This window comes from Rhinolophus ferrumequinum, chromosome 28, assembly GCF_004115265.2.
Source record: "Rhinolophus ferrumequinum isolate MPI-CBG mRhiFer1 chromosome 28, mRhiFer1_v1.p, whole genome shotgun sequence".
NCBI classification, from domain to species: Eukaryota; Metazoa; Chordata; class Mammalia; order Chiroptera; family Rhinolophidae; genus Rhinolophus; species Rhinolophus ferrumequinum.
The window spans coordinates 2,320,334-2,343,304 of NC_046311.1; the positions used below are offsets into that span (position 1 = coordinate 2,320,334).

The 22,971-nt window shown below is 46.4% G+C and overlaps 1 protein-coding gene across 1 annotated transcript in view; it reads right to left on the bottom strand.

Annotated features, from left to right (window-relative positions):
* ADAMTSL3 (ADAMTS like 3) overlaps positions 1–22,971 on the bottom strand; it is a 187,217-nt gene that overhangs the window by 5,886 nt on the left and 158,360 nt on the right. The window contains exons 23-28 of the mRNA XM_033100157.1: positions 22,745–22,870; positions 11,169–11,351; positions 10,139–10,255; positions 5,030–5,213; positions 1,854–2,058; positions 1,169–1,266 (exon numbers count right to left, since the gene is read on the bottom strand). Of these exons, the coding sequence (XP_032956048.1) occupies positions 1,169–1,266; positions 1,854–2,058; positions 5,030–5,213; positions 10,139–10,255; positions 11,169–11,351; positions 22,745–22,870 (913 nt within the window). The remainder of the gene's footprint in view (positions 1–1,168; positions 1,267–1,853; positions 2,059–5,029; positions 5,214–10,138; positions 10,256–11,168; positions 11,352–22,744; positions 22,871–22,971) is intronic.

The window sequence follows — 22,971 nt, forward strand, 5'->3', positions numbered from 1 at the left end:
GAAGCAGAAAGAGTAGAGGAAATGGAAGGCCACGTGACTCTTTTTTCCTCCCTCGGCGCTCGTAAGTTTTCTTCTATGATTTCTATTAAAACTGTCTACCCTTTCAGTTCATTTCCGAATCTCTTTTTCTAAAACCCTGTTTCATCGGATATTGAACCTCTTAGTAGATACCTCCATGCCTTCTGCCTTCTGTGTTATACTTTCTGCGTTTTGTTTTTGCTGCCTTTGGTTGGAAAGCGCAGGTATAGCCAAGGAACTGAATCGTGTTGTGGGGAGTAGAAAAGGCAGCTGACTCTACGTTGCCAAACCTGACTGCAGGCTCAAACTGGTAACCAAGGCCATGGTCAAGGTCATCTCATTTTCTCCAGCAAGACTGGGGATGCGGAGGAGGAAGGAAGAACGATACACTGAGCATCTTCCGTGGCTGACTAACCGAAACTTCCCCGCCGCAACTTCCCATGGACGATGATTCCCCATTGAGCAGATTTGGAAGGTAGGTGGCCCAAGGTCCCATGATGAGAATGGTAGACTCCAAACTGCCCACTTCGTGTACCCGCCAGGTGCTCTCCTCATGCCCCTCTGGGATGCGGGGGTCAGCAGATGGAAGGAGCCTGGGTATCTGGGTAATCTCACAGAGCACAGCACTTCTCTCTCTAAGCCATCAAGCAGCTCAGACTTTTATACAAGAGAAATGCTAACTCCTGTCTTGTTTAAGCCCCTAGACAAGACAAAAGCTCTTTTTATCCTCTTCAAAACCACTGTGCCAATATCCTAATCAAACCAGTTGCTAAACAGAGGAACCAAGAAGTTAGTTAAAAACATGAGCAGATGGAATCTGTAAAACCTAAATGAAATAATATTAGGCCTGACCAACTTGGTGTATCAAGAGAAAAAGAGCCGTCTGTTCTCAACACGGCTCTCTTTCCTCTTTGAGAGGCCTGTGTCTGTATGTGTAACGCCCAAGGACTGTGTCATCATCAGTGGTACCCATGAATTCCTCCTTCCGTGTAATGGATACCACAGAGCACGGTGCTACAAGAACTCGTCGTTTCAGAGGGATTGTCAATTATGGGAGATGGTGGACAGAAGTAATTCCATTCCCAGGCTGTCACTGAGGCAGGGGAGGTTGTGTGCGGCCCGGGGCGGGGGTGTGTGTGGGGGGCAGTACCTCCTTCTGTCATCGCAGCCTGCATCGGAGCTGTTGTGGTGACAAATGACACGGGGCTGCTGTATCCTCAGAGAGCGACCCAGGCAACGTCCGGGACACTGGGACAGAAGCACAACGCAGTGTAAACAGGCTGATGAACTCCTGCATGCCATCTACATGCCAGAAAAAGGGCTCTTACCAAAACCACCCAACAGCACTTTGATCCTGGACTTCCAGCTTCCAGCCCTGGGAGCAAAGACGTTTCTGCTACCGAAGGCGCCCAGTCTTGGCATTCTGTTACGGCAGCCACACAAACCCATACAGGTCCCTACACATTTCTTTAACACTTTCTCTCGAATATTTTTATTAGAATACTATTTAAGGTGGCATTTGGGATATGGGTTTTGGCACTCCGTGCACATGTCACTAGTGTCCCTTGCTCCTTTTCTTGAAGCCTGTTGTAATTCCTACCACCCCAATCCAGGCTACCTTGGAGCTTTTGTTGTCAAAGGACCCAACCTTGCTTTACCTTTGTATTGAAAGCCACGGACACTGTGATTTCCAAATATAACCCGTGAGGTCAGACACATACATACATCTTACAGACCAATCAGATTCCCCACCCCCCAAAATTAAAAAACAAAATGTGTTAGAAACAAGGTGACTGACTGCAGCAGTGTCAAAACACACGATCTGTGAGCTTTACCTGGCCCCCTGGTTCCACGACCCATGGGACACACGGACGGCTGGAACAAGGTCTTCTTCCCAGAGGCCTGTTTTGGGGGGCACAGGCTGTTGGAGGCATCACCTGTGCCACGCCGCTGGCTCTTGTACGCTTGCATGTCACCTGCCGACTGTGGAACCCTTCACCGCAAGACGTAGAGCACTCTGACCACGCGCCTGTGAGCCACCTAGGGACAAAAACCACAGGAGGTGGCAGAGACTGGCATGCCAAGCCAGCACCATACAGAGAGTACCCTCCGAAGAAAAATTCACCCCAACACTGCGACCGGTTCAGGGACATCACACGCCTCTATAGTCAGGGGCGGCAGCCTAGTGACACCCAGCCTTATGCTGTGACTTCTTTCACTCAGGGGAGCAAGACAGAGTCCGCATGTCGAGAGAAGCGGTATGGGGGAGGGGCACAGCCATCTGCACGGACACAAGAGTCATCACTCGTGTGGCCCCCGGAGGGTAGAGTGCGGGCAACATGAGGCGGAAATTTCAAAAAGGTGGATTCCAAGTCATTGAAACCGAAGGGAGGAAAACCTTGTTAAAGCGCCTGTGGGCTTCCTGTGGTGCTTGCTGGTTACACGTCATCTCATGAAGTTGTCGTGCTCTTCCCATTCTCGGAGTCCACGGGGCTACAATGACTTGACTCTGGTGACATAACTAGCAAGCTCACAGAGCTGGGACTGGATTTGAGGCTTTTCTGACCCTGAAGTCCACACTTCAATGATTACTTGGAAGTGAACACCATGGAGACACTGCATGCTCTGAGTGTTTGACCTGCCACTGGGATATGGGGAGTGGGGGTCCCTAACCCGAGCCCCGTGACATGCCAAGGGGATCACGCTCTTGGATGGGGAAAGAATTTCATCTTCATTGTCACTCAGTTCTAACCGAAATGTAGTATTTCCTCCAGTTATAAAAATGTAGGTCACAAAACACACCAGTGAGTTTGTTACCAAAAGAAATCATAGACATTTGCATATGACATCACGCGTACACTTGAAGCAGGCATTCCCAAATATCATTTATACTCATCACTATTGCAAAATTAAGGTGCAACTGGATCTTAGTTATTCCGTGTGTTAACAGAGAAGCAAATCTATTACGATACCACACCTTTTTCAATATTTCAGTAACTGTATTCAGTATCATTGGTTTCCTTTGTAATCAAAAACATCTCATTTTCCAGATTTACAACTTGTTCTGAGAAGGGGACCACAGGCTTCTCCAGATGACCAGAGGGGGGTCCATGGCACAGAGATGTGAAGACCCCTCCCGCCCGCCCCCCCCCGCCTCTCGCCCCCAGGTAGAAGGACCTAGAGTTAGATGACCTCTGGTGGCTCTTCTGGGTAGGAAAGTGCATGGCTCTGTGTATTCCAGGCGCGTGCTAAGCCGTGAGAATATTTAATAAACATGGCTGCTGACAGATTGCCCAACATGGATTCTTTCCTCTTTGTGACCATCTGGAACGGCCATGGCCATACAGCTGGCTTCTTGGACCACGTTCCCCCTCTTTATTGTAGCGTCCATGTGCTGCTTCCTGAGGGACAGGTGACACTCGGCATGAGCTCCTCCTTTGACAAATACACTGGGAACTGACACACATGTAAGCAGGGAGCCCGGGGCCCTTCTGAGAACATGTCCAAGGCATCGATTTTGTTTCACAGTGTGACCCTGCCTCCCAGTCTCCTCCAAGGTGCAGGGCACTGGATCTAGTGTGGCATTTGCACAAGGGCAGTAGGTGGCAGCACGTTCAGCATGCCTCCATTTTCTCCTCAGTAAAATGGGTTGATAAGGGTATCTGCCTTGTAGGTTTGTGCTCAAGAAATGCCACTCCTTTTTTTTTTTTTTTTTTTTTTTTTTACTGTGGATTTTGGTGCCACATATTTGATTATCCAGTAGGGACTATGCTATTCATTCATTCATTCATTCATTCCACATATATTTTTAGAGCATGTATAACAGGGCCAGCATTGTGTCAAGTGCTGGGAATAAAGTATGGAGAGAAACAGCCATGGATTTACTGACAAAGAACTGACAGTCTAAGTGGGAGAGCAAGACAGACTGTGGTAAGAGTTATTAAAAAGAATGATAAGGAAATGTAAAAAAAAAAATCATGAAGCCCAGGGGCCTGGGTTAGTTTGGAGGGCTAAGGTCGGTGAAGGTTAATAAAATAGATGTATTGAAATAACTAAGTGAAAAGAGAGGGAACAGTGTTCTCGGTGGAGGGAGCAGAATGTGCAAAGACTCTGAGTCAGGAGAGAAAATGGCCGTCTAGGGACAAAAACCGGTGTGGATGTAGATCAGACCTTTAGCCTTTCACTCATTATTCAGTCAGGCAGCAAATATTTACTGAGCACCTCCTATGCACGAGGCACGATTTTACACACGAGGTTAAAAAAATGAACCATGCCCAATGCTAGGGATTCTGGCTTTTGTCCTAAAACAGTCAGAAGTCATTGAAGGGTTTTAAACAGAGGAGCATCATGACGAAAATCAGAAGTCTCTTGGAATAGCCCACGTGAGAAATGATGATGGCCTGGACGCCAGGGTTACGTGGCAGCAGACAAGCACGGATGGAAGTGAGAGAAAGGGGTGGGGGTGAGGTGGGGTCCAGGAGGCACCGTGGGTGGATCAGGGTTGGTGGACAGCATGGGTCTGATTCTGGACATTTTTAAAGTTACTGGCTGTATCATCTGTTACACAGAAAGGCTGTTAACAGTTTTGCCTCCAGAAGTGGGGTCTAGGGAACTGTGCAGTTAACTAGTGCCTCTCATTAACTAGTGCCGTTAACCAGCAGGATCTCCCAAGTAAACCCCTCGACTTAGCTTACTACGCTCTTAAGGCACAGACAGCAGGCCCGTGCGGGAAGCAGCCTGGGGAGCGATTACGAGGAGACTCTCCATTCGAATTCTGGCCCTTGAAACTGTGTAGCCTGGGGGAGTTTTCCCATCTGTCAAATAGGAAACCAACCACATCAACCCAGTCTCTGCTTGTGATCTGACCCACAGGAAGCCCCTAGCAGAATGCCCAGTACAGAGTCCATGCCAAATAAATCACAGTGAGTGAGTCAGTAAGTCCAAATGACAGTGCCTTTTAAAACAAGCAAAAACGTGGTACTGATGAGATCAGACGAGTGTCTACACATACCTTGAGGGGCAGTCCCGGATGTGACAGGGCTGGAACCCAGCCAGCGGCTTCTGGAGGTGACTGCAGAGGGCCTCGCTCACTTCCTGTCCATTGGCTGTCACACACTGGGGTCTCTGGACTCGGGCTCCCAAAGGGCCACAGGTGGCAGAGCAGTGTGTCCAGTTACCAAGGTTCCAAAAAGGCTCTGCAGAAAGGAAACAAAATGTCATGACAGTCCCAGATGAGAAACGATGATGGGCCAGAGGACACGGCCAAAGGACCACCGCGAGCTGTTTTCTGGTTAGCTGCCTGTCTGGTTCCTTGAGTAGCACACAGAGGAAACCGTCACATAGTGCAAGGGGGTCCCTTCAATCTCATTTACCCTCAGCTAACTTAATGTAGTAAGGGTTAGGAATGGCGGCCAGAATGGGGCCCCCTGGACCACCGCCTGGGAGAGGCGCTATTGCAGGCCAGCTGGACCTGCCAGAACAATCCCAGAGGGAGGAGGTACTGTGGGCGGCCTCTCGGCATTCTCCCAGCAGAGCCGAGAGGACAGAGAGGAACGCCCCTCCAGGGCCATGCCAACAGGTTCTATTTCGCAAAAGTGGGTCAGGCGGAGAAAGCAAAGATGATTTAGCAAGGACCGGGGCTGAAGCCGGAAGGTTGAAGATGCGTTTCCATCCCATTCGTATTTTTAACTTCAGATCACTCCTGAAGCTGCACAAATAATTTGTCACGGAGACATGTGAAGAGGTAAAGATGGGAGTTTCCTTTAGAAAAGTTCATGCTGACCCCCTCCAGGAGTCACGGCTTTTTGAGTTTAGTCCCCATTCCAAGCGGCCTTTCCCTTCCCTTTGACACTTGGTAAAAAGATGAGGTATGGCACGATGATGACAGATTTGTGTATGATCACAGAAGGTGCCAGATTTTCTGGTACTAATCACAAGTAATTGATAGCTACCAGCTGTGTCCACATGCTCCCTCACACAGCCGAGCGAGTTCATTAACTTACACTTTTCCAGTTTTTTTCCTTATGATTTTTGTCTTAAGTTGCATATGGCATCATGTGCAAAGCACAACAGTATGTATATTTAGGTGGGCCCCCAGGATTATGGTTTATTTAAAACAATTTTTATCAACAGCCACATTTATTGAGAACTTTCCCAGTGAAAGGTTCTGAGTGAGGCACTTTTAAACTTTAACCTCAAGTTTTCACTTAACCCTTAAGATCATCTTGTGAATTAGATAATTTTTATTTGCAGAGGTGGAAACTGAAGAAAAGCGAGGTGACTTGCCCAAGGTCCTTCATCTTCTAGCGGCACGGAACCCAAGTGTGCTGACTCCCAATCTAACTCTTTCTACTACCGTGTTTCCCCCAAAATAAGACCTAGCCGGACCATCAGCTCTAATGCGTCTTTTGGAGCAAAAAATTCATGTAAGACTGGCTCTTTTCACAAAGACATCTTCACAGTTCCAGGCAGAACACACATGCATTTCTTTAAAAAAAAATGTTTTTTCATTGAGGTATAAATATGCATATACAATAAAATGCTCAGGTGTCAGGTATGCAGTTTTATGAGTTTTCACAGTTTATGTACTCGTGTGACCAAAGCGAGGTATGTCACATTCCATCCCCCCAAAGAGTTTCCTCCTGCCTCTTTTCAATCAATTCCCCTCCCCTCCCAGGCAACTACTGGTTCGTTCCTTTCAATATACATTAGTTTTACCTGTTCTTGGACTTCATACCTTATGTACAGTTGACCCTTAAAAAGCACAGGGGTTAGGAGTGTGCACCCCCCACCACAGTTGAAAATCCATGTATAACTTTTCACTCCCCCAAAACTTAACTACTAACAGCCTACTATCGACCAGAATCCTTACCAATAACAAACCATCAATAAACATCTATTTTGTACGTTCTATGTATTATATACCGTATTCTTACAATAAATGAAGCAAAAGAAAATATTAAGAAAATAAGGTTTGTGTGCATTTTCAAATTGTCACAAATCTCCAAAGACTTGTCCAATGTATTTCTTGAAAAACATCTGTGTAAGTGGGTCCCCTGTACACGTCTGTGTTTGGCTTCTTTGCTTCACATTCAGTTGCGGAGATGCAGCCATACGGCTCTGAACATCAATAGCTCCTCCTTTTATTGCTGAAGAATATCCCGTTGAATGACTATGCCACAGTCTGTATATCCGTTCTTCTGTCGAGGGCCATTAGGAGGCGAAAGTTGCTATGAATATCCTTAGACAAGTGTTTTGGGGAAGATGTTTTCATTTTTCTTGGGCAAATACCTGTGAGTGGAATTGCTGGGTCAAGGGCCGGTGTGTGCCTGACTTTATTAGAAATGCCACACATTTATTAGAAATGGTCGTACCATTTTGCACCGTTATCAGCAATGCAGGAGGGTTTCAGTGGCTTCCCATGTTTGCCAAAAATTGGCACTGTCGGTCTTTTTGTTCTTACTATCCTAGGAGGTGTGAAATTATATCTCACTGTGGTTGCCATCTGTATATCTTCTTGAATTACCTGTCCAGCTTTTTGTCCATTGTCTTTTTGGGGGAGAGGAGAGTTCGTTGTTACCTTGTTGGAGTTCCTCATATAGTCTAGATTCATGCGTAAGTTCTTCATTAGACCTAAGTTCTGCCCATCTCTTTCCTGTTCTGTGGCTTCTTGATTCATATTCTTAACGGTGTCTTTGAAGAGCAGATTTTTGAAATTTTGATGAGGTCCAACTTGATATGGGTAATTTTTGTGCGTGTTACGGTTAGTGATTTTGGACACAAATGCATTTGAAAAGATCATGCCCACCCCCACATAAGACTCCTCGGTGGCTGCACGCTTTAGGAATAAACTCTAGTCTTCACTTGGACCCCCAAAGCTCCGAAGGATCTGGTCCTCAACAACTCTCCAGCCTCACCTCATATCCTGCTCCCTCACGGTGTCCCCTGAGATGACCGTTTCTGTTCCTCGAGCACGTGAAGCTTGTTCCCACTGTATGGTCCTTACACGTACCATTCCCTCTGCCAAAAATGCTCCTTCCTCATTTCTGCACGACGGCTCTCTCTCATCCTTTAGGTCCGGGCTCAGAGAGCAGGTCCTAATTATCTTCACGACAGGGTTTTGCTCAATCACCGTGCATCTCATCACACTATTTTCTTTATTCATAGCACTTACCACCGAGAGCTATCTTACTTATTTGTTTACTTGTTTATTGTTCATCTCTCCTACTGGAAAACCAAGTCCCGGAGAGTGGGGATCTCTTCTGTCCTGTTCACCTCTAAGATGGGGCATGTTGTATATTCGGTCCTCAACCAACATTTATTAAATTCCTAAGATAAACATTCATTGAAGGGTTGGCATAATCCATAATGTGCAAGTGTATGTGTGTGTGTGTGTGTGTGTAGAAGGTGGCAGAACAATGTAGGTAGTTCTAATAAATCACATTTGTAAATAGTCCAACAGTTTCACCTTCACCAATAGTGTCAGCCCAATGAATATCCCATTTTTTTATTAACTGATTCGAGGGAGTTTGTTTGGTTTTTGTGTTCCAGGCCACTTGGCAGTTCTCTCTGCCTATGCACATGCCAGTTTGTCTGCCTGGAATGTTCTCCATCCTCTTCCCAGAACCCCAGGACCAATATGAGAACTTGGTTGACCTCCCAGAGAGAGCCAAGGCCCCTTCGTTGGGGCTACCACCATTCCTTGGTCATCCTTCTATTATGGCACGTGTCACGCTGCTTCAAAATACCCGTTTACATGGCTGCCTCCCTCTTCACATGGTGAGCTTTAGGCTCATCTCTGCATCCCCAGCCCTGGCAAGTGTAAGCGCCGGACAAGTATTTGTTGAAGGATGCCGAAGACTGAATGTTGTGTTTCCCCCAAATTCTTATGTCAAATCCTAACGTCCAATACGATGGACTTAGGAGGTGGGGCCTTTGGGAGGTGACTAGGTCATGAGGATGGGGCCCTTATCAATTGAGATTAGTGCCCTGATAAAAGAGGCCCCAGGGAGCTCTCTCCCCCCTTCCGCCATGTGAGGACACAGCGAAAAAATGGCCTCTGTGAACCAGGAAGTGGGCTCTTACCAGACACTGATCTGCCCCTGCTTTGACCTTGGCTTCCCAGCCTCCAGAACGTGAGAAATGAATGTGTGTTATTTCTAAGCTCCCCAGTCTGTGGTGTTTTGTTATAGCAGCCTGAACGGACGAAGATAAATGTTGGGCGAATGGATGATAGTGTATGTAACAATGGGTGTATTATATCTGAACCAGGAGAAGAAATACGTCGTAAAAATACCCCTGGATAACGACATCAAAAACAACATGAGCTGGATTGCTGATTGGCGGCTCAACGTCATTTCCCCATCCAGGCTCTCCTTGCATCTCACGAGCTGGAAGCCTAGGAACGACAGTTCTGGATCTGAATCTGCAGAGTTGTGTTCTATGGGATATAGTCTGCAGACGAGAGGCACTTGCGCAATATTTAAAAGGTTGAAATGATGTAGCCACTATTGTTCCTGGAGAGTAGGTATCATCCAGCAGGAGGTCTAACAGTGGTGTCTCTGTGTCCTTCTGTGATTTATTCAGTTTTGAGCTACAAGGAGCTGAGATTATCGGTAGTGGTTTCCTGTGATGCTAGCATTGCTGATTTGCTTCACGCTACCTCTCTCGCTTTGCCTCCTGAAGAGTTTTGCAAACTTGAAGTACTTAAGATTAGTTTCTTCTGACCAAGTACTGATACACAACAAAGTTGCATGTATGGAAAAAAAAATGTGAAAAATGAAAGAATGAATTCTAGAATTCTTAGCAAATCTGCCCTCTATTATATTGGCAACAGTTTTGAAGCTGGAAAACCAATACTATCACAAATAATGATACACATTTGGGATATGAGCTCTGGGGATTCCTAAGGAAAGAATCTTTTTTTTCCCCAAAGATGCTTCAATATGGAAGGAACAAGTTGAACTACAGAAGATGAGGGACAAAGGGAAAGCTGCTTGCATGCTTAGGAATAATTTTACTTCAACTGCAAAGTGCAAAACACGGCGGGTCTTTTAGCTAAATCCTTTTCCTTGCACGTGCCTCACAAAGAATAAATTCCAAAAAAGTCAAAATCCCAAACCTGGTGGCAGGGCTTTTCCTGTCGGGTCACTGCTGTTGGTTCCAATGTTGGATGCCTGGCGCATATGCTTTTTATGGTCCTTGGGAAATACAGTTTTACTATCTGACCGTCTTTGTTCTGAGAAAAAAAAAAAAGAACACTTGTTTACCAATTAGAACTGACGTAATTCTTGTTCCAGTTTGGTGTCCTATAAGAAGACAATTACTAGGAAATAAGTCCTTTCCAATCGATTGCACTGTCTCTGGGTGTTTGGATTCACACCGGGGAGCTGCAAGTGTGTGGGACGCTATAGGGTTTAGCAAGTTATTCACTGTGCTAACCTGTGGCATCTCTGCACGTTCCAGGGTATATAGTCCAACTAGCGAGATGGAAAAGATGCATTCCCCAGAATTCCAAAAGGGACTGGAAGAAGCAGCTGGGTCCCACAGAGCTCCTCCGCCCAGGAGAGGCCTGGGTGATGTTTTATAGGGGACCTCACATGGTGAGGGATGCAGGCTTTCAGGAAGGTGGTGAAGCTTGAGCGTTAAGAGCAGAAGGGTGGTGGAGCAAGGCTGTTTCCTATGTGACGTAAGACATTCTGGATTCCTCAGTTAAGTTACCAAAGTCACGAGCTGCTTGGCTGGAGGGATTTCCGAGAGAAAGGACGTGCACGGCAGACATGAGCTGGCCATGCAGACGCAGGAGTGCAGAGGGGAGAAGCAAGGAAAAAGGCAGGGACTTCTCATGTTGGATTAGATGGATCAGGAGTTACCAGGTGGACAGGCAGAACATAAAGCGTCCTGATTCTGGGTGGAAAAGTTTACAACCCTGTGTAGGTTCTTAGGCAGAAAGTCACAACCTTCTGAGAGAAGAACTGGTAGGGCAGAGTCTGAGATTCAGTGCTCACTGGTTAAGTGGACAGTGGCAGCAAAGGTGAAAACCATTTCACGTCCATCTTGTGTACTCCTCAACTCTAGAACCAACCAACTGGGTCCTTCTTTGTGCACCTCACAGGAAGCCCTTGAAGGGACAGCCAGAACGGGACACTTACCGAGCAAGTGCAGCGTGGACGCTGCCATTGCCTTTCCAAGAGCATTGGTGGCTGTGCAGACATAGGTTCCTTCGTTTGCAAGGGAAATGTTCTGCAACAACAGGGATCCATTGAAAAGCAAGGAAATATTGTCACTCAGAGGTCCTCCTCTCTTCACCCAAGTTACCGTAGGCTGAGGGACACCTTTGGAATGAAAACAAATACGACAAAGGCAGATTCCTTTAAGAACAGGGCCACAGAACCATATGACAAATACCATCCAGCATGTTGACCACAGTCAGCAAATGGGTTTCATCACAGAGAGTAGGAAAAATGGATATTTCTGCTTGGATAGCTTTTCTATAGCGGTGTTTGGTTGTCATAAAGAAGTCTGGGGGGAAAATCCCTAATATGGGTCTGTAAGTTGTTTGCTGTGCATATGCAATAAAATGTTTCTCCCTCAGGATGAATCTAAAACCTTCAGGGAAATAGTTTTTGGTTCATTAATGCTTCTGTGAAAGAGGTAATTTCAGGGAACGAAAAGGAGTGCTGAGTTCCAAGCCTGGGTTGATGTCGTGAGGTGCAGAGACTATAAGTAACATCTCCAGACACAGAGGGGAAACGAGGAATTGAAAGACTTTCTTCCCCCAAATCTTGAGATGTCTTAGCATTTTGCAGGGCTATGGAATGGGAAACTCTGGGGAATCTCATCTGGTTCTTAAGAGCTGGGGCATCTCAGGTCAGTAACTGGTTTTGAGGGTGCCCTCTCCTACTGCAGAACTCTGGCTAGAGAGAATGTGGCAGACAGGGCAAGGCTTTCGGACAAAAAAGAGACGTCACACCATACGCATGCCATTTGTGACACATCTCACGGCAGGCAACATGTGTGCTCCATGAACACGGTGACACTCTGCTTGCTCCAGGGCTTCATCCTACAGCCAAGGAAGCCAGTCAAATCAAACCAGCCCAGGACCTACGTACCCAGAGAAGTGCTAATTGCATGTGCATACATCCTTTTAGTTGTTTCTTCTACAAATATATACACACACAGAGATTCCACTTTCCTAAGGTCACCAGCTAATCAACACTAGAGCCGAGATTCACACACACCCATGCAGTTTATTCCAGAACTGATAAATCGCAATCTCATGTAAGTGGTAGAAATATAGTTGCATATTTCTTCATAAATGTATACCTAGGCATTTTACCGGTTTTACTGCCATAGTAAGCAGGTTCCTTAAAAATACGTTTTATAGTTGCTTATTGCTGACAAGTAGAAAAACTGCGACTACCCAGTCACCTTACCGAACTTTATTATTTTCAATAATTTTCAATTAATTTTGTTTTTCAAGGTAAACAATCATAACTGCACATAATGGCAATTTTATCTCTTCTTTTCCAATATTTAAACCTATGATTTCTGTTAACTATTGCATTGTATGAACTAATGTCTCTAGAAGAATGCTGAATAATAACAGTTGTGGCAGGCATGTCTGTCTTGTTTCCAACTGTAAAGAGACTATTACTCATGTATAACACCCTAAAGAATGATGTTTATTTTGGTTTCTGCAACTTGTTATCAAATCAAAGAAATTTCTAGTTCTAGCTGAGCTTACACAGACATTTCTAAGTCTTCCAGTTAATATTTAGTTTAATTTGCTTATTTTAAAATTAAAATATTTAAAGCTATTAATTTTCTTTGGAGTGTAGCTTTGACTGCATGTCCTATATTTTGAAAGGCAATACAACTATTGCTATTACTTCATTAATTCAAAACAAGTTTATGAAGTGCCGACTATACGTGAGACTCTATGCTGGTGCTAAGGATGTGATGGTGAACCAAATTCCTAAAGAAACTTCACTTTAGAAGGGGGCTCTGAGGGAAACAGGTGATGGCAGGCTTCTGATAAAGGCAGACCCTGGCATGTGGAAGTTCTACTGAATGAAGACTGGACGAAGGGGGAAGAGTCCCACAGGAAGGAACGTCAAGCTAATCCTTCAAGACAAGCAGGAACACGTCAAGTGAAGGGTGGGGGTGGGGAGATGGTTTTCGGTGGAAGGAACAGTATGCAGACAGGCCTCCACACAAAGGAAAATACAGTGCATTGGGAAAACCATAAACTGTTGATTACGACTGGAGTTTAAAGTACACAGAGGAGTAGTGAGATGAAACTAGCGAGACAAGCAGGTACCCCTAAAATGAAAATTGACTATCCGTAGTGAGGAGTTTGGCTGAATCTACTCTAAGGGAAATAGAAGACAATTTAATTATGTTAAGCAGTGGTGAAAATATCAGACTGGTACTTTAGAAACATCATGGTGCAGCCTCTATGGAAGGCAGTGTGGCGGTTCCTCAAAAAATTACGAATAGAATTACCGTATGACCCAGCAATCCCTCTCCTGGGTATCTACCCAAAAAAATCTGAAAACATTTATCCATAAAGACACGTGTGCTCCAATGTTCGCTGCAGGTTTGTTTACAGTGGCCAAGACATGGAAACAACCAAAATGTCCTTCAATAGATGAATGGATAAAGAAGTTGTGGTATATATACACAATGGAATACTATTTGGCGATAAGATGAAATAGGACCATTTGTGACAACATGGATGGATCTTTAGAGTATAATGCTAAGCGAAATAAGTCAGACAGAAAGAGCAGAGAACCATACGATTTCACTGATAAAACCCAAAACAACAAAAGAACAAGACAAACAAATGAGAAACAAAAACTCATAGACACAGACAATGGTTTAGTGGTTACCAGAGGGTAAGAGGGGAGAGGGGGGTGGGAGATGAGGGTAAGGGGGATCAAATATATGGTGATGGAAGGAGAACTGACTCTGGGTGGTGAACACACAATGGGATTTATAGATGATGTAATACAGAATTGTACACCTGAAATCTATGTAACTTTGCTAACAATTGTCACCTCAATAAACTTTAATTAAAAAAAAAAAAGAAATATCAGTCTGGATGTGGTGTAAAATGGGGAAGAGGGAGGCAAGGCTCAGGAGGACCAGTCTGGTGGCTCCTGAAGAAACTGAGATGAGAGACAAAGGCAGGAACAGTGGGTCGAGAGGGAAATAGGTCAACTTAAAAATATTAAAGAGGAAAAACCAATAGGACTTAGTGATTGGTTATATACGGGGCCGTGAAAAAGGTCTGAACCGCAGAGCTGGGCTGGTGAGGACGGGGTGTGGACGCTGTACCCAGGAAGCCTGAGGTTCATCTCAGCAGAGCTTACTGCTAGGCAGAAATTTTTTTAAAAATGAAAAACTCCCCAGCACGATTTTTTGAGTCCACTTTAGTCACTAGTTATTCTGATGCTCTGTTACTTCCTCGCTGCCTTAAGTCCCTCACGCCTCTGCTGACAGCACTTGGTGGCAGGGACATCAGTGCCATTCAGACTGTCCCCTACCAACAACTGCCTGCACTTGAAGTCACCAAGGGCTCACCCATCCGGTGAATGTACTGTAAGTGCCCACTGTGCGCCAGCACCTGCTAGGAGCTGGGTCGTAGCTTTGCTGCAGGGCTGAGCAGCTTCTCCTGCCTGGAGGCTTTCAGGAGACTAAGAAGGGTATGTGTCCTCTCAGGGGTCTGCTGCTTTCTCCAGCAACGAGCCAGACACACTCGAAGGGCCTGTGACAGAGCACGAGGCCTCAGGAAAAAATCAGCCGGCAGCTTCTTCAGGGCTGAGACGCACAGAACAGCACCTTTCACACAGCGGGCTTGTGGGAGTAAATCGAGGAGAACAAACCACAGGTCAGAGCAATTGTCCTTCTCTATGAAACTCCAGCTGTCTTCTAAAGAGGGTGCACGATCTTTCTTCAGAACATCCTGGAAGGTTTAAATGCATGCATTTATTTGCAGTCTAGAGCTGCATAACAAGGAGAGAAGAATGTGGGCCTCCTATGGCAATCCAAGGAGTTAGGGGTGAGGAGAGGAAGGATGAAGGCAAGGAGGGCAGGGGGCAGAAGAGCTAGGTGATGGATGCCTTGGTTAAGATCCCTGAACCTGTGGCGTTGCTTGAAAAATGTGCCCAATGCTATGAAGTAGAAAGCAGTCACGGAACTGAGTTTTGCAGCCTGGTCGATGGAGGGCAAAAGAGAGACTACACCAGTTTAGTGCAAAACGGAGCCAGAGGCAGAGGGCCCAGGCCAGGGTAAGCCCTTGAGAGCTGGCACAAGTAGGTTTCCGGAAGGTTCTGCAAAATCCCCAAACCCTGGAACTCATCCTTAAACCTACACCTGAGAATGGCAGGCAAGGCTATGCTAGCGAATTTGCACCAACAGTGACAGTCTACCTGTACGAGCAATGCCAGAAAACCAACACAAAATTCGGCAAGTTTTCAAATGTAAAGGGAGAGGTAGGGGTCTCCAGTTCTGAGGGAAGAAGCTGACCCTGCAACTCAGCACCCAGACACATTGCTCCACGGGGCACATTTTCAAAACACTGAAGGGGCCAGAGGGAAGTCAGAGGCGATCCTTCAGACCACTGCTCTTCACGGTCTTTCAAAACTACCAATGTTTGCTCTGCTGAAACAGCCATAAAATGTCAGAAATAGTTTAAACTTATTTATCTAAGCTCAAAGACAGGCTCTTTCCCCCAAGACGTACAGCTCTGAAATATGCAATGCTCTGTTTCCACAATGCTGAAATTGTTTTTGGAAGGCAAGTGTTGTGGAAAAAAGTTCAGATCTGGAGGGGCTGTGAAACATGTGTTGCAAACAAGCCTGCACCTCCGGGGTGTCTTTAAAATAGTCCCTGTTTAAAAACAAATTTCCTTCATCCTTGAAAGGCTCATGACATATTCCACACTATAAAATCCTTGGCCTGTTCAGACAGCTGTAAATGCTAGATTTTTGTATCAGCGTGTCACATATATTATACTTGTTGGTTTTGTGCATTTGTTTGTTTCCTGCAACCACACAACACTCATACAATAGTCTGGATTTTTTTCACATAGGACAACAGAAAGTGTAAGCTGCCCTCAGTTACCTTCTTCTCTCTTCATATACCTCCAGGGCATATAAAGAAACACACCTCCACTTGATAAGGTATAAACCACACTGAACACAGAGTAGGCAAACCACAAACGGAGTCACCGCTAATAAATGAAACAAATGAGTAAGAATCCAGTTTCGGTGTCAGAGAAAATATCTCAAAGCTACTGGTACAAAGACTACTCTTCTCAACCGCAGGGTCCACCTGCATAACGTGCTAAATTTCGTAAGGAATTGGACTCTTGGCAATATGTAACCAACACTTTGCAGATATGAAGGACCACCTATCAAATTTATTATATCAATAAAGCCATATGCAGAACTCCCTCCAAATATAAGTCAATGGCTCTTACCAGTCACAGAATTCTCTTGAGTAGCTGCTGACGTTCTTTCTCTTCTCTGGTAAAATGATTAACAGATTGGCCTAATTGGATCCCCAAGCAATGTGATCTGAGGACTTAGAAGGAATCTGGGTCACAGCGTCCATTCCCAATTCCATAGCCAAGAGCCTTTCCCCGAAGGCTTTTAAAATGTGTTTCCTCTGACACGGAGGAAGTCCTTCCTCTTTTTGACGCAGGCCTCTTCCTGGTATGGTCACCCTTGACCTGTCAGGGACCCTGGGCTTCTGCTGGGCTTGGGACTCCAGCAGTCATATCTCACGAGCTGCACAGTTCACTGCTGGGTTTTCCGCTGGGGTCTCATGTATAAGCTCGAAAGGGCCCATGATGGTCATTCAGCATTTTATCTCCAAACCGAAAAGTCCCAGTGGCTCCTTGCAGAATAAAACTCGAAGCCAAAGCTGGTGCAAATCAAACACAGAGGCACACGCGGAAGTTCTACACGTGGTATGAACCGCGGACTCCAGGACAGAGAATTCCTGAACAGCGGCCCAAACGGGGACAACCGTGGCCATTCCAGAGGCCCTTTCTGATAACCAAGTGTTTTGGTCACCTTGCAATACAACCCTGGGGCGTGGGTGAACAAACAACTATGTTGTGCTCCTTAAAACCTACATTTAAACATCGCCCCATGGTCTTCCTGTGGGTTCTGCTGCTGTCACCCCAAACCCCAGAGAACGGCATGTGGGCTGCTGTCAGCGGAGCTCCCGCGGTGACATGTCGGGGCTGGGCTGACTCCCCACGGCTCCCCGTCCTCTTCCTCAAGTCACTGACTCTTCTCTTTTTGTCTGAGCGGCCCCCACTTGCTCTATTAAGAGGTTCGTTCTTCTTAGGAAAGGTGAGGAGGCAGATCCAGTGTTCCCAGCTCCATAGTTCTTCGTCTTCTTGGAGAAGAGCACAGAACCCCTTTCATTTCAAGGGCACCAGTGCAAACCGTGAGTAGCTCATCCTCCAGCCCCAGGAACTTCACCGTGCGGAGCACGAAGATTTTTCTACGTGCTGTTCCCTCCACTGGTGAGTATTTCATATTCTCAGTTATGTGTTTGATAATGCAACACCCACATCTTCATCGTTACGACTGACCCATATACTACGTCACGGACGGTGTCGGTGGGTCAGGCCTTGAGCTCACCTCCCCCCACCCCCCACCCCACACCCCACTCTGAGAGCATCTGCTTTCATTCGTCTTCAGTGTGGCCCAGAAACCGGGGTGTTTTAAAGCTTCCAAGACGATTCTGATGTGCAGCCAAGAACCACTGCTCTCGCCAGTACCTGAAGCTAGAGTCGCCTGGGACTCATCTCAGTTGTGGTCTCAAAATGAGAGACGCTTCCTCGGGACACAGTGGTGACGAGGAATGAGCTAGAGGCTGGGGCTAAACAGCAGGGCCTGGGCCCTGGCTCTGGGCTCGTTGTCCAGGTGGAATCCGGCTGACACGTCGGTGTTCTAAGGTCCACAGAGGAAGAGTCTGCTTCAGTGTCAGAGTCGTGGACGAGAGGCCTAACGAGTGGAAGTTTCCCAAACGGTAAATGAATGAGAAGATAGGAGAAAAGGGTGGAGGAAAAAAGGAGTCAGGCCGACGCTGGCCTCACAGTGGCTGGCAGCCTGCAGGTGACAAGAGGCCAGCGTCTGAGTGTGTCCCACCTGGGTCCTGGATCTCGCACGACAGGTCAGGTCTCCGGCTGAGGTCGCGTCCCAGCTCTTGCCTATACCTGGGCCTCTGACACCATGTCCCCAAGCTGGGACACCTCCTAAGTCCTGCCTCAGAGCTCTGACACTCCTCTCTGGTTCGAAGTTCTGCTTCGAACCAGAGACTCTGCTGTCTCAAGCCCAGAGTCTCCTTCCTTCTCCACCCAGTTCCACTGCAGTCACACAGATTTGGGGTTGAATCTTAGCTCACCCTCGTTAGGTACATAGACCCCGGCATGTATGTGAACTCATTCTCTCCTCTGCAAAACAAAGATGATAACAATACCCTCCTCACGGGCTGTTCAAACTGACACACGTTAGGTATCCAAGTTAGCATTCTTTTTGATGATGAGTTTCGATGGTTTTTCCATAGGCTCCTTGCACACCTGAGCGCTTTGCGATGTAGTTTCTTTTCCATGTTTAACTCAACCTCAACCTCTGGGTGCCAACACCCCAGCCCCAGCCTGGGGACAACTATATCCCAGGTCCTCAATGAATGACGCATCCAATGCTGAATGAGCCTGCTCCCTCTTGGATCCATCAGAGGCATGGAATCTTAATTTAATATCTTGAATGACTGTCCCAACAATCCACTCAATGACCACTGACGCCATTTTACTGAGTTCAACGTATAACTTTCCACAGTTCCTTTTCCCTCTCACTTTTCAAATCCATTCTGTAGGCAGAACGCGCTTTCTAAACCACAGACTGGCTCATTCCACTACTCTGCTTAAAACTTTTCTTGTCTCCCAACTGCCAATAACAGGATGTCCAGGGTTTTAGTATGACATTCAAAGCCCTTCACAATCTGGTCCCAACTTATACTTTCAAACCCACCTCTTCTCACTCTCCCTCACACCCCGTTTTAACTCATACAGATCTGCTTGTGGTATTTGCAAATGAGCCAGGAGCTCTCGTGTTTCCCTGCTTTTGCATATGTGCTGTTTCTTTTGCTTCCAATGGCCTTCCTTTTTGTTCCAAGCGGCCTGATTGTAATGTCATCTATTCTGTAAACCACCTTCAATCCTTCAGAAGCCTTAACTATTCTCTTTTCCGTGTGGCTGATGCACTTTGTAAACACTTATATTTTGGCATTTGTTATATCATAGGTTCCTTGTTTATATAGCTGCAAAAACCAGATTTTATTCATCTCTGGACACTAAAAAACTAGACTGGGCTTAGTGAATGCTTGCTGAATGGATGGGATTTCCAACCACTTATGATTGATCGTCTGACTGACTGCAGGGCTAAGAGAGGAAGTTGCTGGGAAAATTTCTGTACTGAAGTTAAAAAAAAAAAAAAGTGGGGGGTGGATAACCTTTCTGAGCTCAAAGAGATGTTTTAAATATGCTTAAACATAATTTTACCTATTTCAAAGATTGTATATGGTTTAAAAAAGAGATAAACATAATAGAGAAGAGGGAATACATTTAAAAAAAAAACCCCACATATTAAGAAAAATAAATGAGCTTTCATTTAGACTATGGTCAAAAAGCACCAAACGCTGAGTTCATAAAACAGGCGTAAGCATATTATTCTCTCAGATTTTCTTTTTAAGCATTCTGAAAATTACATGCAAACTCTTGTGGAGAGATGGTTCTTTCGGGGGGTGGAGTGGTCAAAGGGATTTGTGACGAAGACGTTAAATCACTACCATTGCATTCATATAATATAAACCAACACTCAATAGGGGAAAATAATTGTCAGAGAGATGAGGCTATGTTTAGGAATTTAACCACATAATCTTGCTGCACCACAAAAATTTTTTCCCAATCCTCCCCTGTAAGGAAAATGATTAAACCCAGTGAAGAAAGCTAATAATTCAGCTGGACACAACAAGAACACTTCAGGGCACAGAAGGACACCGGCTGCCCCTCCAATGAGCTTCAGGAACAAGAAAACCAAGCAGCACAGAATACACGTCCAACAGAGGATTACAGGATAACGCGCTTACATTAACACGAGAAAAAAGAAATGCTGCTACTGATATTTACTGGTTATTTTCCTCTGAGGAGCTTTCCTTTGTCACCAGAAGGTGGCAGAGAGAGTGCAGTTAACAATTATTTTCCCCTCTCATTTTTAAAAGAACATTTTTTTTTTTTAAAAAAAGAACAATGCAACTTAGAACTTTTAACCTGTAGACATATAGATTTCCAGGTTCCGGGACTGAATACCACTGTTAGAAGTATCAACTCTGAGTGACTAGAGAGGATCACGACGGATGTCTGCACCACACGGGTTAAATAAAGCGTATTTGACTGTAACAAAGGACTGAATCTGTCCAAAAGGCATAGAACAGATGAGCTCATTATAATTAGTGGAAAACGTTTGAAGGGCAGCTGGAAAGTAAAAGAAAAGTTTATACGTGCCACTGGTTTACCACCAGCATCTCCATGTGCAATATGAAAACGTAATTTCATAAAGCGACCTTCACGCTTGTGAACGTGACAATGCCCTCATCCATAAAATGAAAAGTCCCTTCTTCCACTAACATGGTGTATTTCCTACATTAGAAAAGACCGTCGGAAGCACATCTGACTCACCTACGGTCACATATAAGCTAGTGACAGAACTGTCTGTGAAATACAAGTTCTCTGACCTTTCATCAACTTCCCCATCTGTCTTTACAAAGATGAATCTCCACAGAAAAGCTAAGTTAGCGGTGGCTTCTGCCCAAAAGAAAACACAGTAAGTTCACTACAGGTTTATTGAAAATGGCACAGTGCTCAAAACGAGGCGGGTTTATTTTGAAAAGGAAAGGACTCCTGATGTGTTCCTGGGGTCCGGTCCATAGAGGATACCTGCCAGGTAAAGAAAGACCAATGGGACCATTGCTAATAAGAGCCGAACGTTAGGGGAGAAAGGAGGGAGGGGAGCCCCGATGCCTGAGCTCCACCAAGACCCCAGGGTGCCATGGGGCTCAGGGCCGAGGAGCTGCAGGAGTCAGGGAGAGGACAGAGATGGCCCACACGCGGGGCCTGACCCTGAGAATAAACCCGGAAAAGTTAAATGGTCGGTGCTGTAACCTCCACGCACAAGCAAATTAATACACCACTGCCCGTCCAATGGTTCATCCCCCCAAAAGCCGTATTTTAAACTATTGTGGAAGTAAGAAATTGAGAAATAATGTTAAAAGTTGAGGTTTCTCTTAATAGAAGTCAGATCTGTTTTGCAGAATGCTCTGCAGGTGTAGGGCTGCAGAAACTCTAGACATTTGTGGCTTGGCAAATGCAAAGTTCCCTTCTGCTCCCCTCCTTGCTGCAGCCAGAGAATGGCGGCCCATTTGGTAATGGGAGGTGCCTTGTGCCAGAAAACTCACATAGTTGTGGGTGGAGTCAGTTGGGAGGCTGCAGGGATTTTTTTTTTTTCAAAAGTCTGTGTAGGCCAAACACCGCAGGGACTTCCAAGGGGTGAAAAATAATACCTTGGGGGTTAGCAAATTTCCACTGTTTGTGGAGCCAAAAGTGCAGTTGTGGAAACATGGCAAGCAAGTGGCCACTGGGGGCGGAGGGGACAGCCTGCCAGCCGGATGCATGTGTCCCAGGAGCCTTTCATGACATGTACCTTCACCTGTGACCGAGACCAGCAGCAAAGGCTCCTCCAGTTACTCTGGGCTCTTTGGGTCACGGCCCAGGCAAGACTCCTGTTCCCTGGCTGCAACCACGGGTTCCCCAGTAGAAGGTAGAGACCAGGGAACTACAGTCGTGCAGAGACTTCAGTCAAAGCACCGTAAATCACAGGCGAAGAGCAGACCTGCATTTTGAGGGCGCACAGTGTCTCTGAGAAACAGATCAAAGCCATTCACACAGACCCCCGGCCCCCACACCACGGACATGTGTGCAGCATGTAACACAGATCTCAGGGCGTCTCAGGGCGGGGCATGCATGGGCCCAGGGTAGGGCTTAGAGCGGCAGAATGGCCGACAGTAAGGCAAGATCAGACTGAAAGCGTTCTTTATATTAAAGAAAAATGAATCTGCAAGAAAGGAGGTTTGTCTGCGTTGTAAACAAAGCAGAAAGAGCCACTGAGGCCGAGACTGGTTCTGCTCACCCAAGGACAGTCCAGGATAGAGAGAGGCCAGGCCGAGGGGCCCTGACATTCCCACTCCCTGGCCTGACTTTGGCTAGTGCCGGCGATGGGCAGCTGGAGGACACATCTAACCATTTTCAACAAATCCCCTCCACTGCTCAAACTCCATCCTCACCAAGCAACCACCTGACTAGAAGGCTCATTGGAAGTGGCAGTAACCACAGGGACCCCATTAGAAGTAGGGAACCAGGGAGCTACAGCTCCCCAGAGTGTCCTGGTCTGGCCAGAAGGATATGCCCTCTCTGGAAAAGAATCAACTGGCATTCCGCTTTCCACACTGGTCTCCTGAGCTGGTGTGCGCTCAGCCGGGGCACAGCGCCACTGCCAGTTGTGCTGTGCTGGAAAAATCACACTGTTAGTCCTGCAGGCTGAGGCGTGCGTGTCCCCTGGCACCACGGGCGGGAGGTGGCCACACTGACCTGCTACAGGACACTGGATGGTCACATTTGCTCTCACGGCTGCCTCCACAGTGCCTCCAACCACGACAGATAGGTGCTGCTCTGGTCCGGTGATGTTTCTTTCCACGGACAAGATGACGGGCGCCTCTTAATTCAAAGGGACAGGAAAGGATGTTAGGTGCAGGCTTTGGCTCTCGGGAAACCGTGCTGCACGTGGACACAGAGGCCTGGCCTTCTGTGCCCTCATG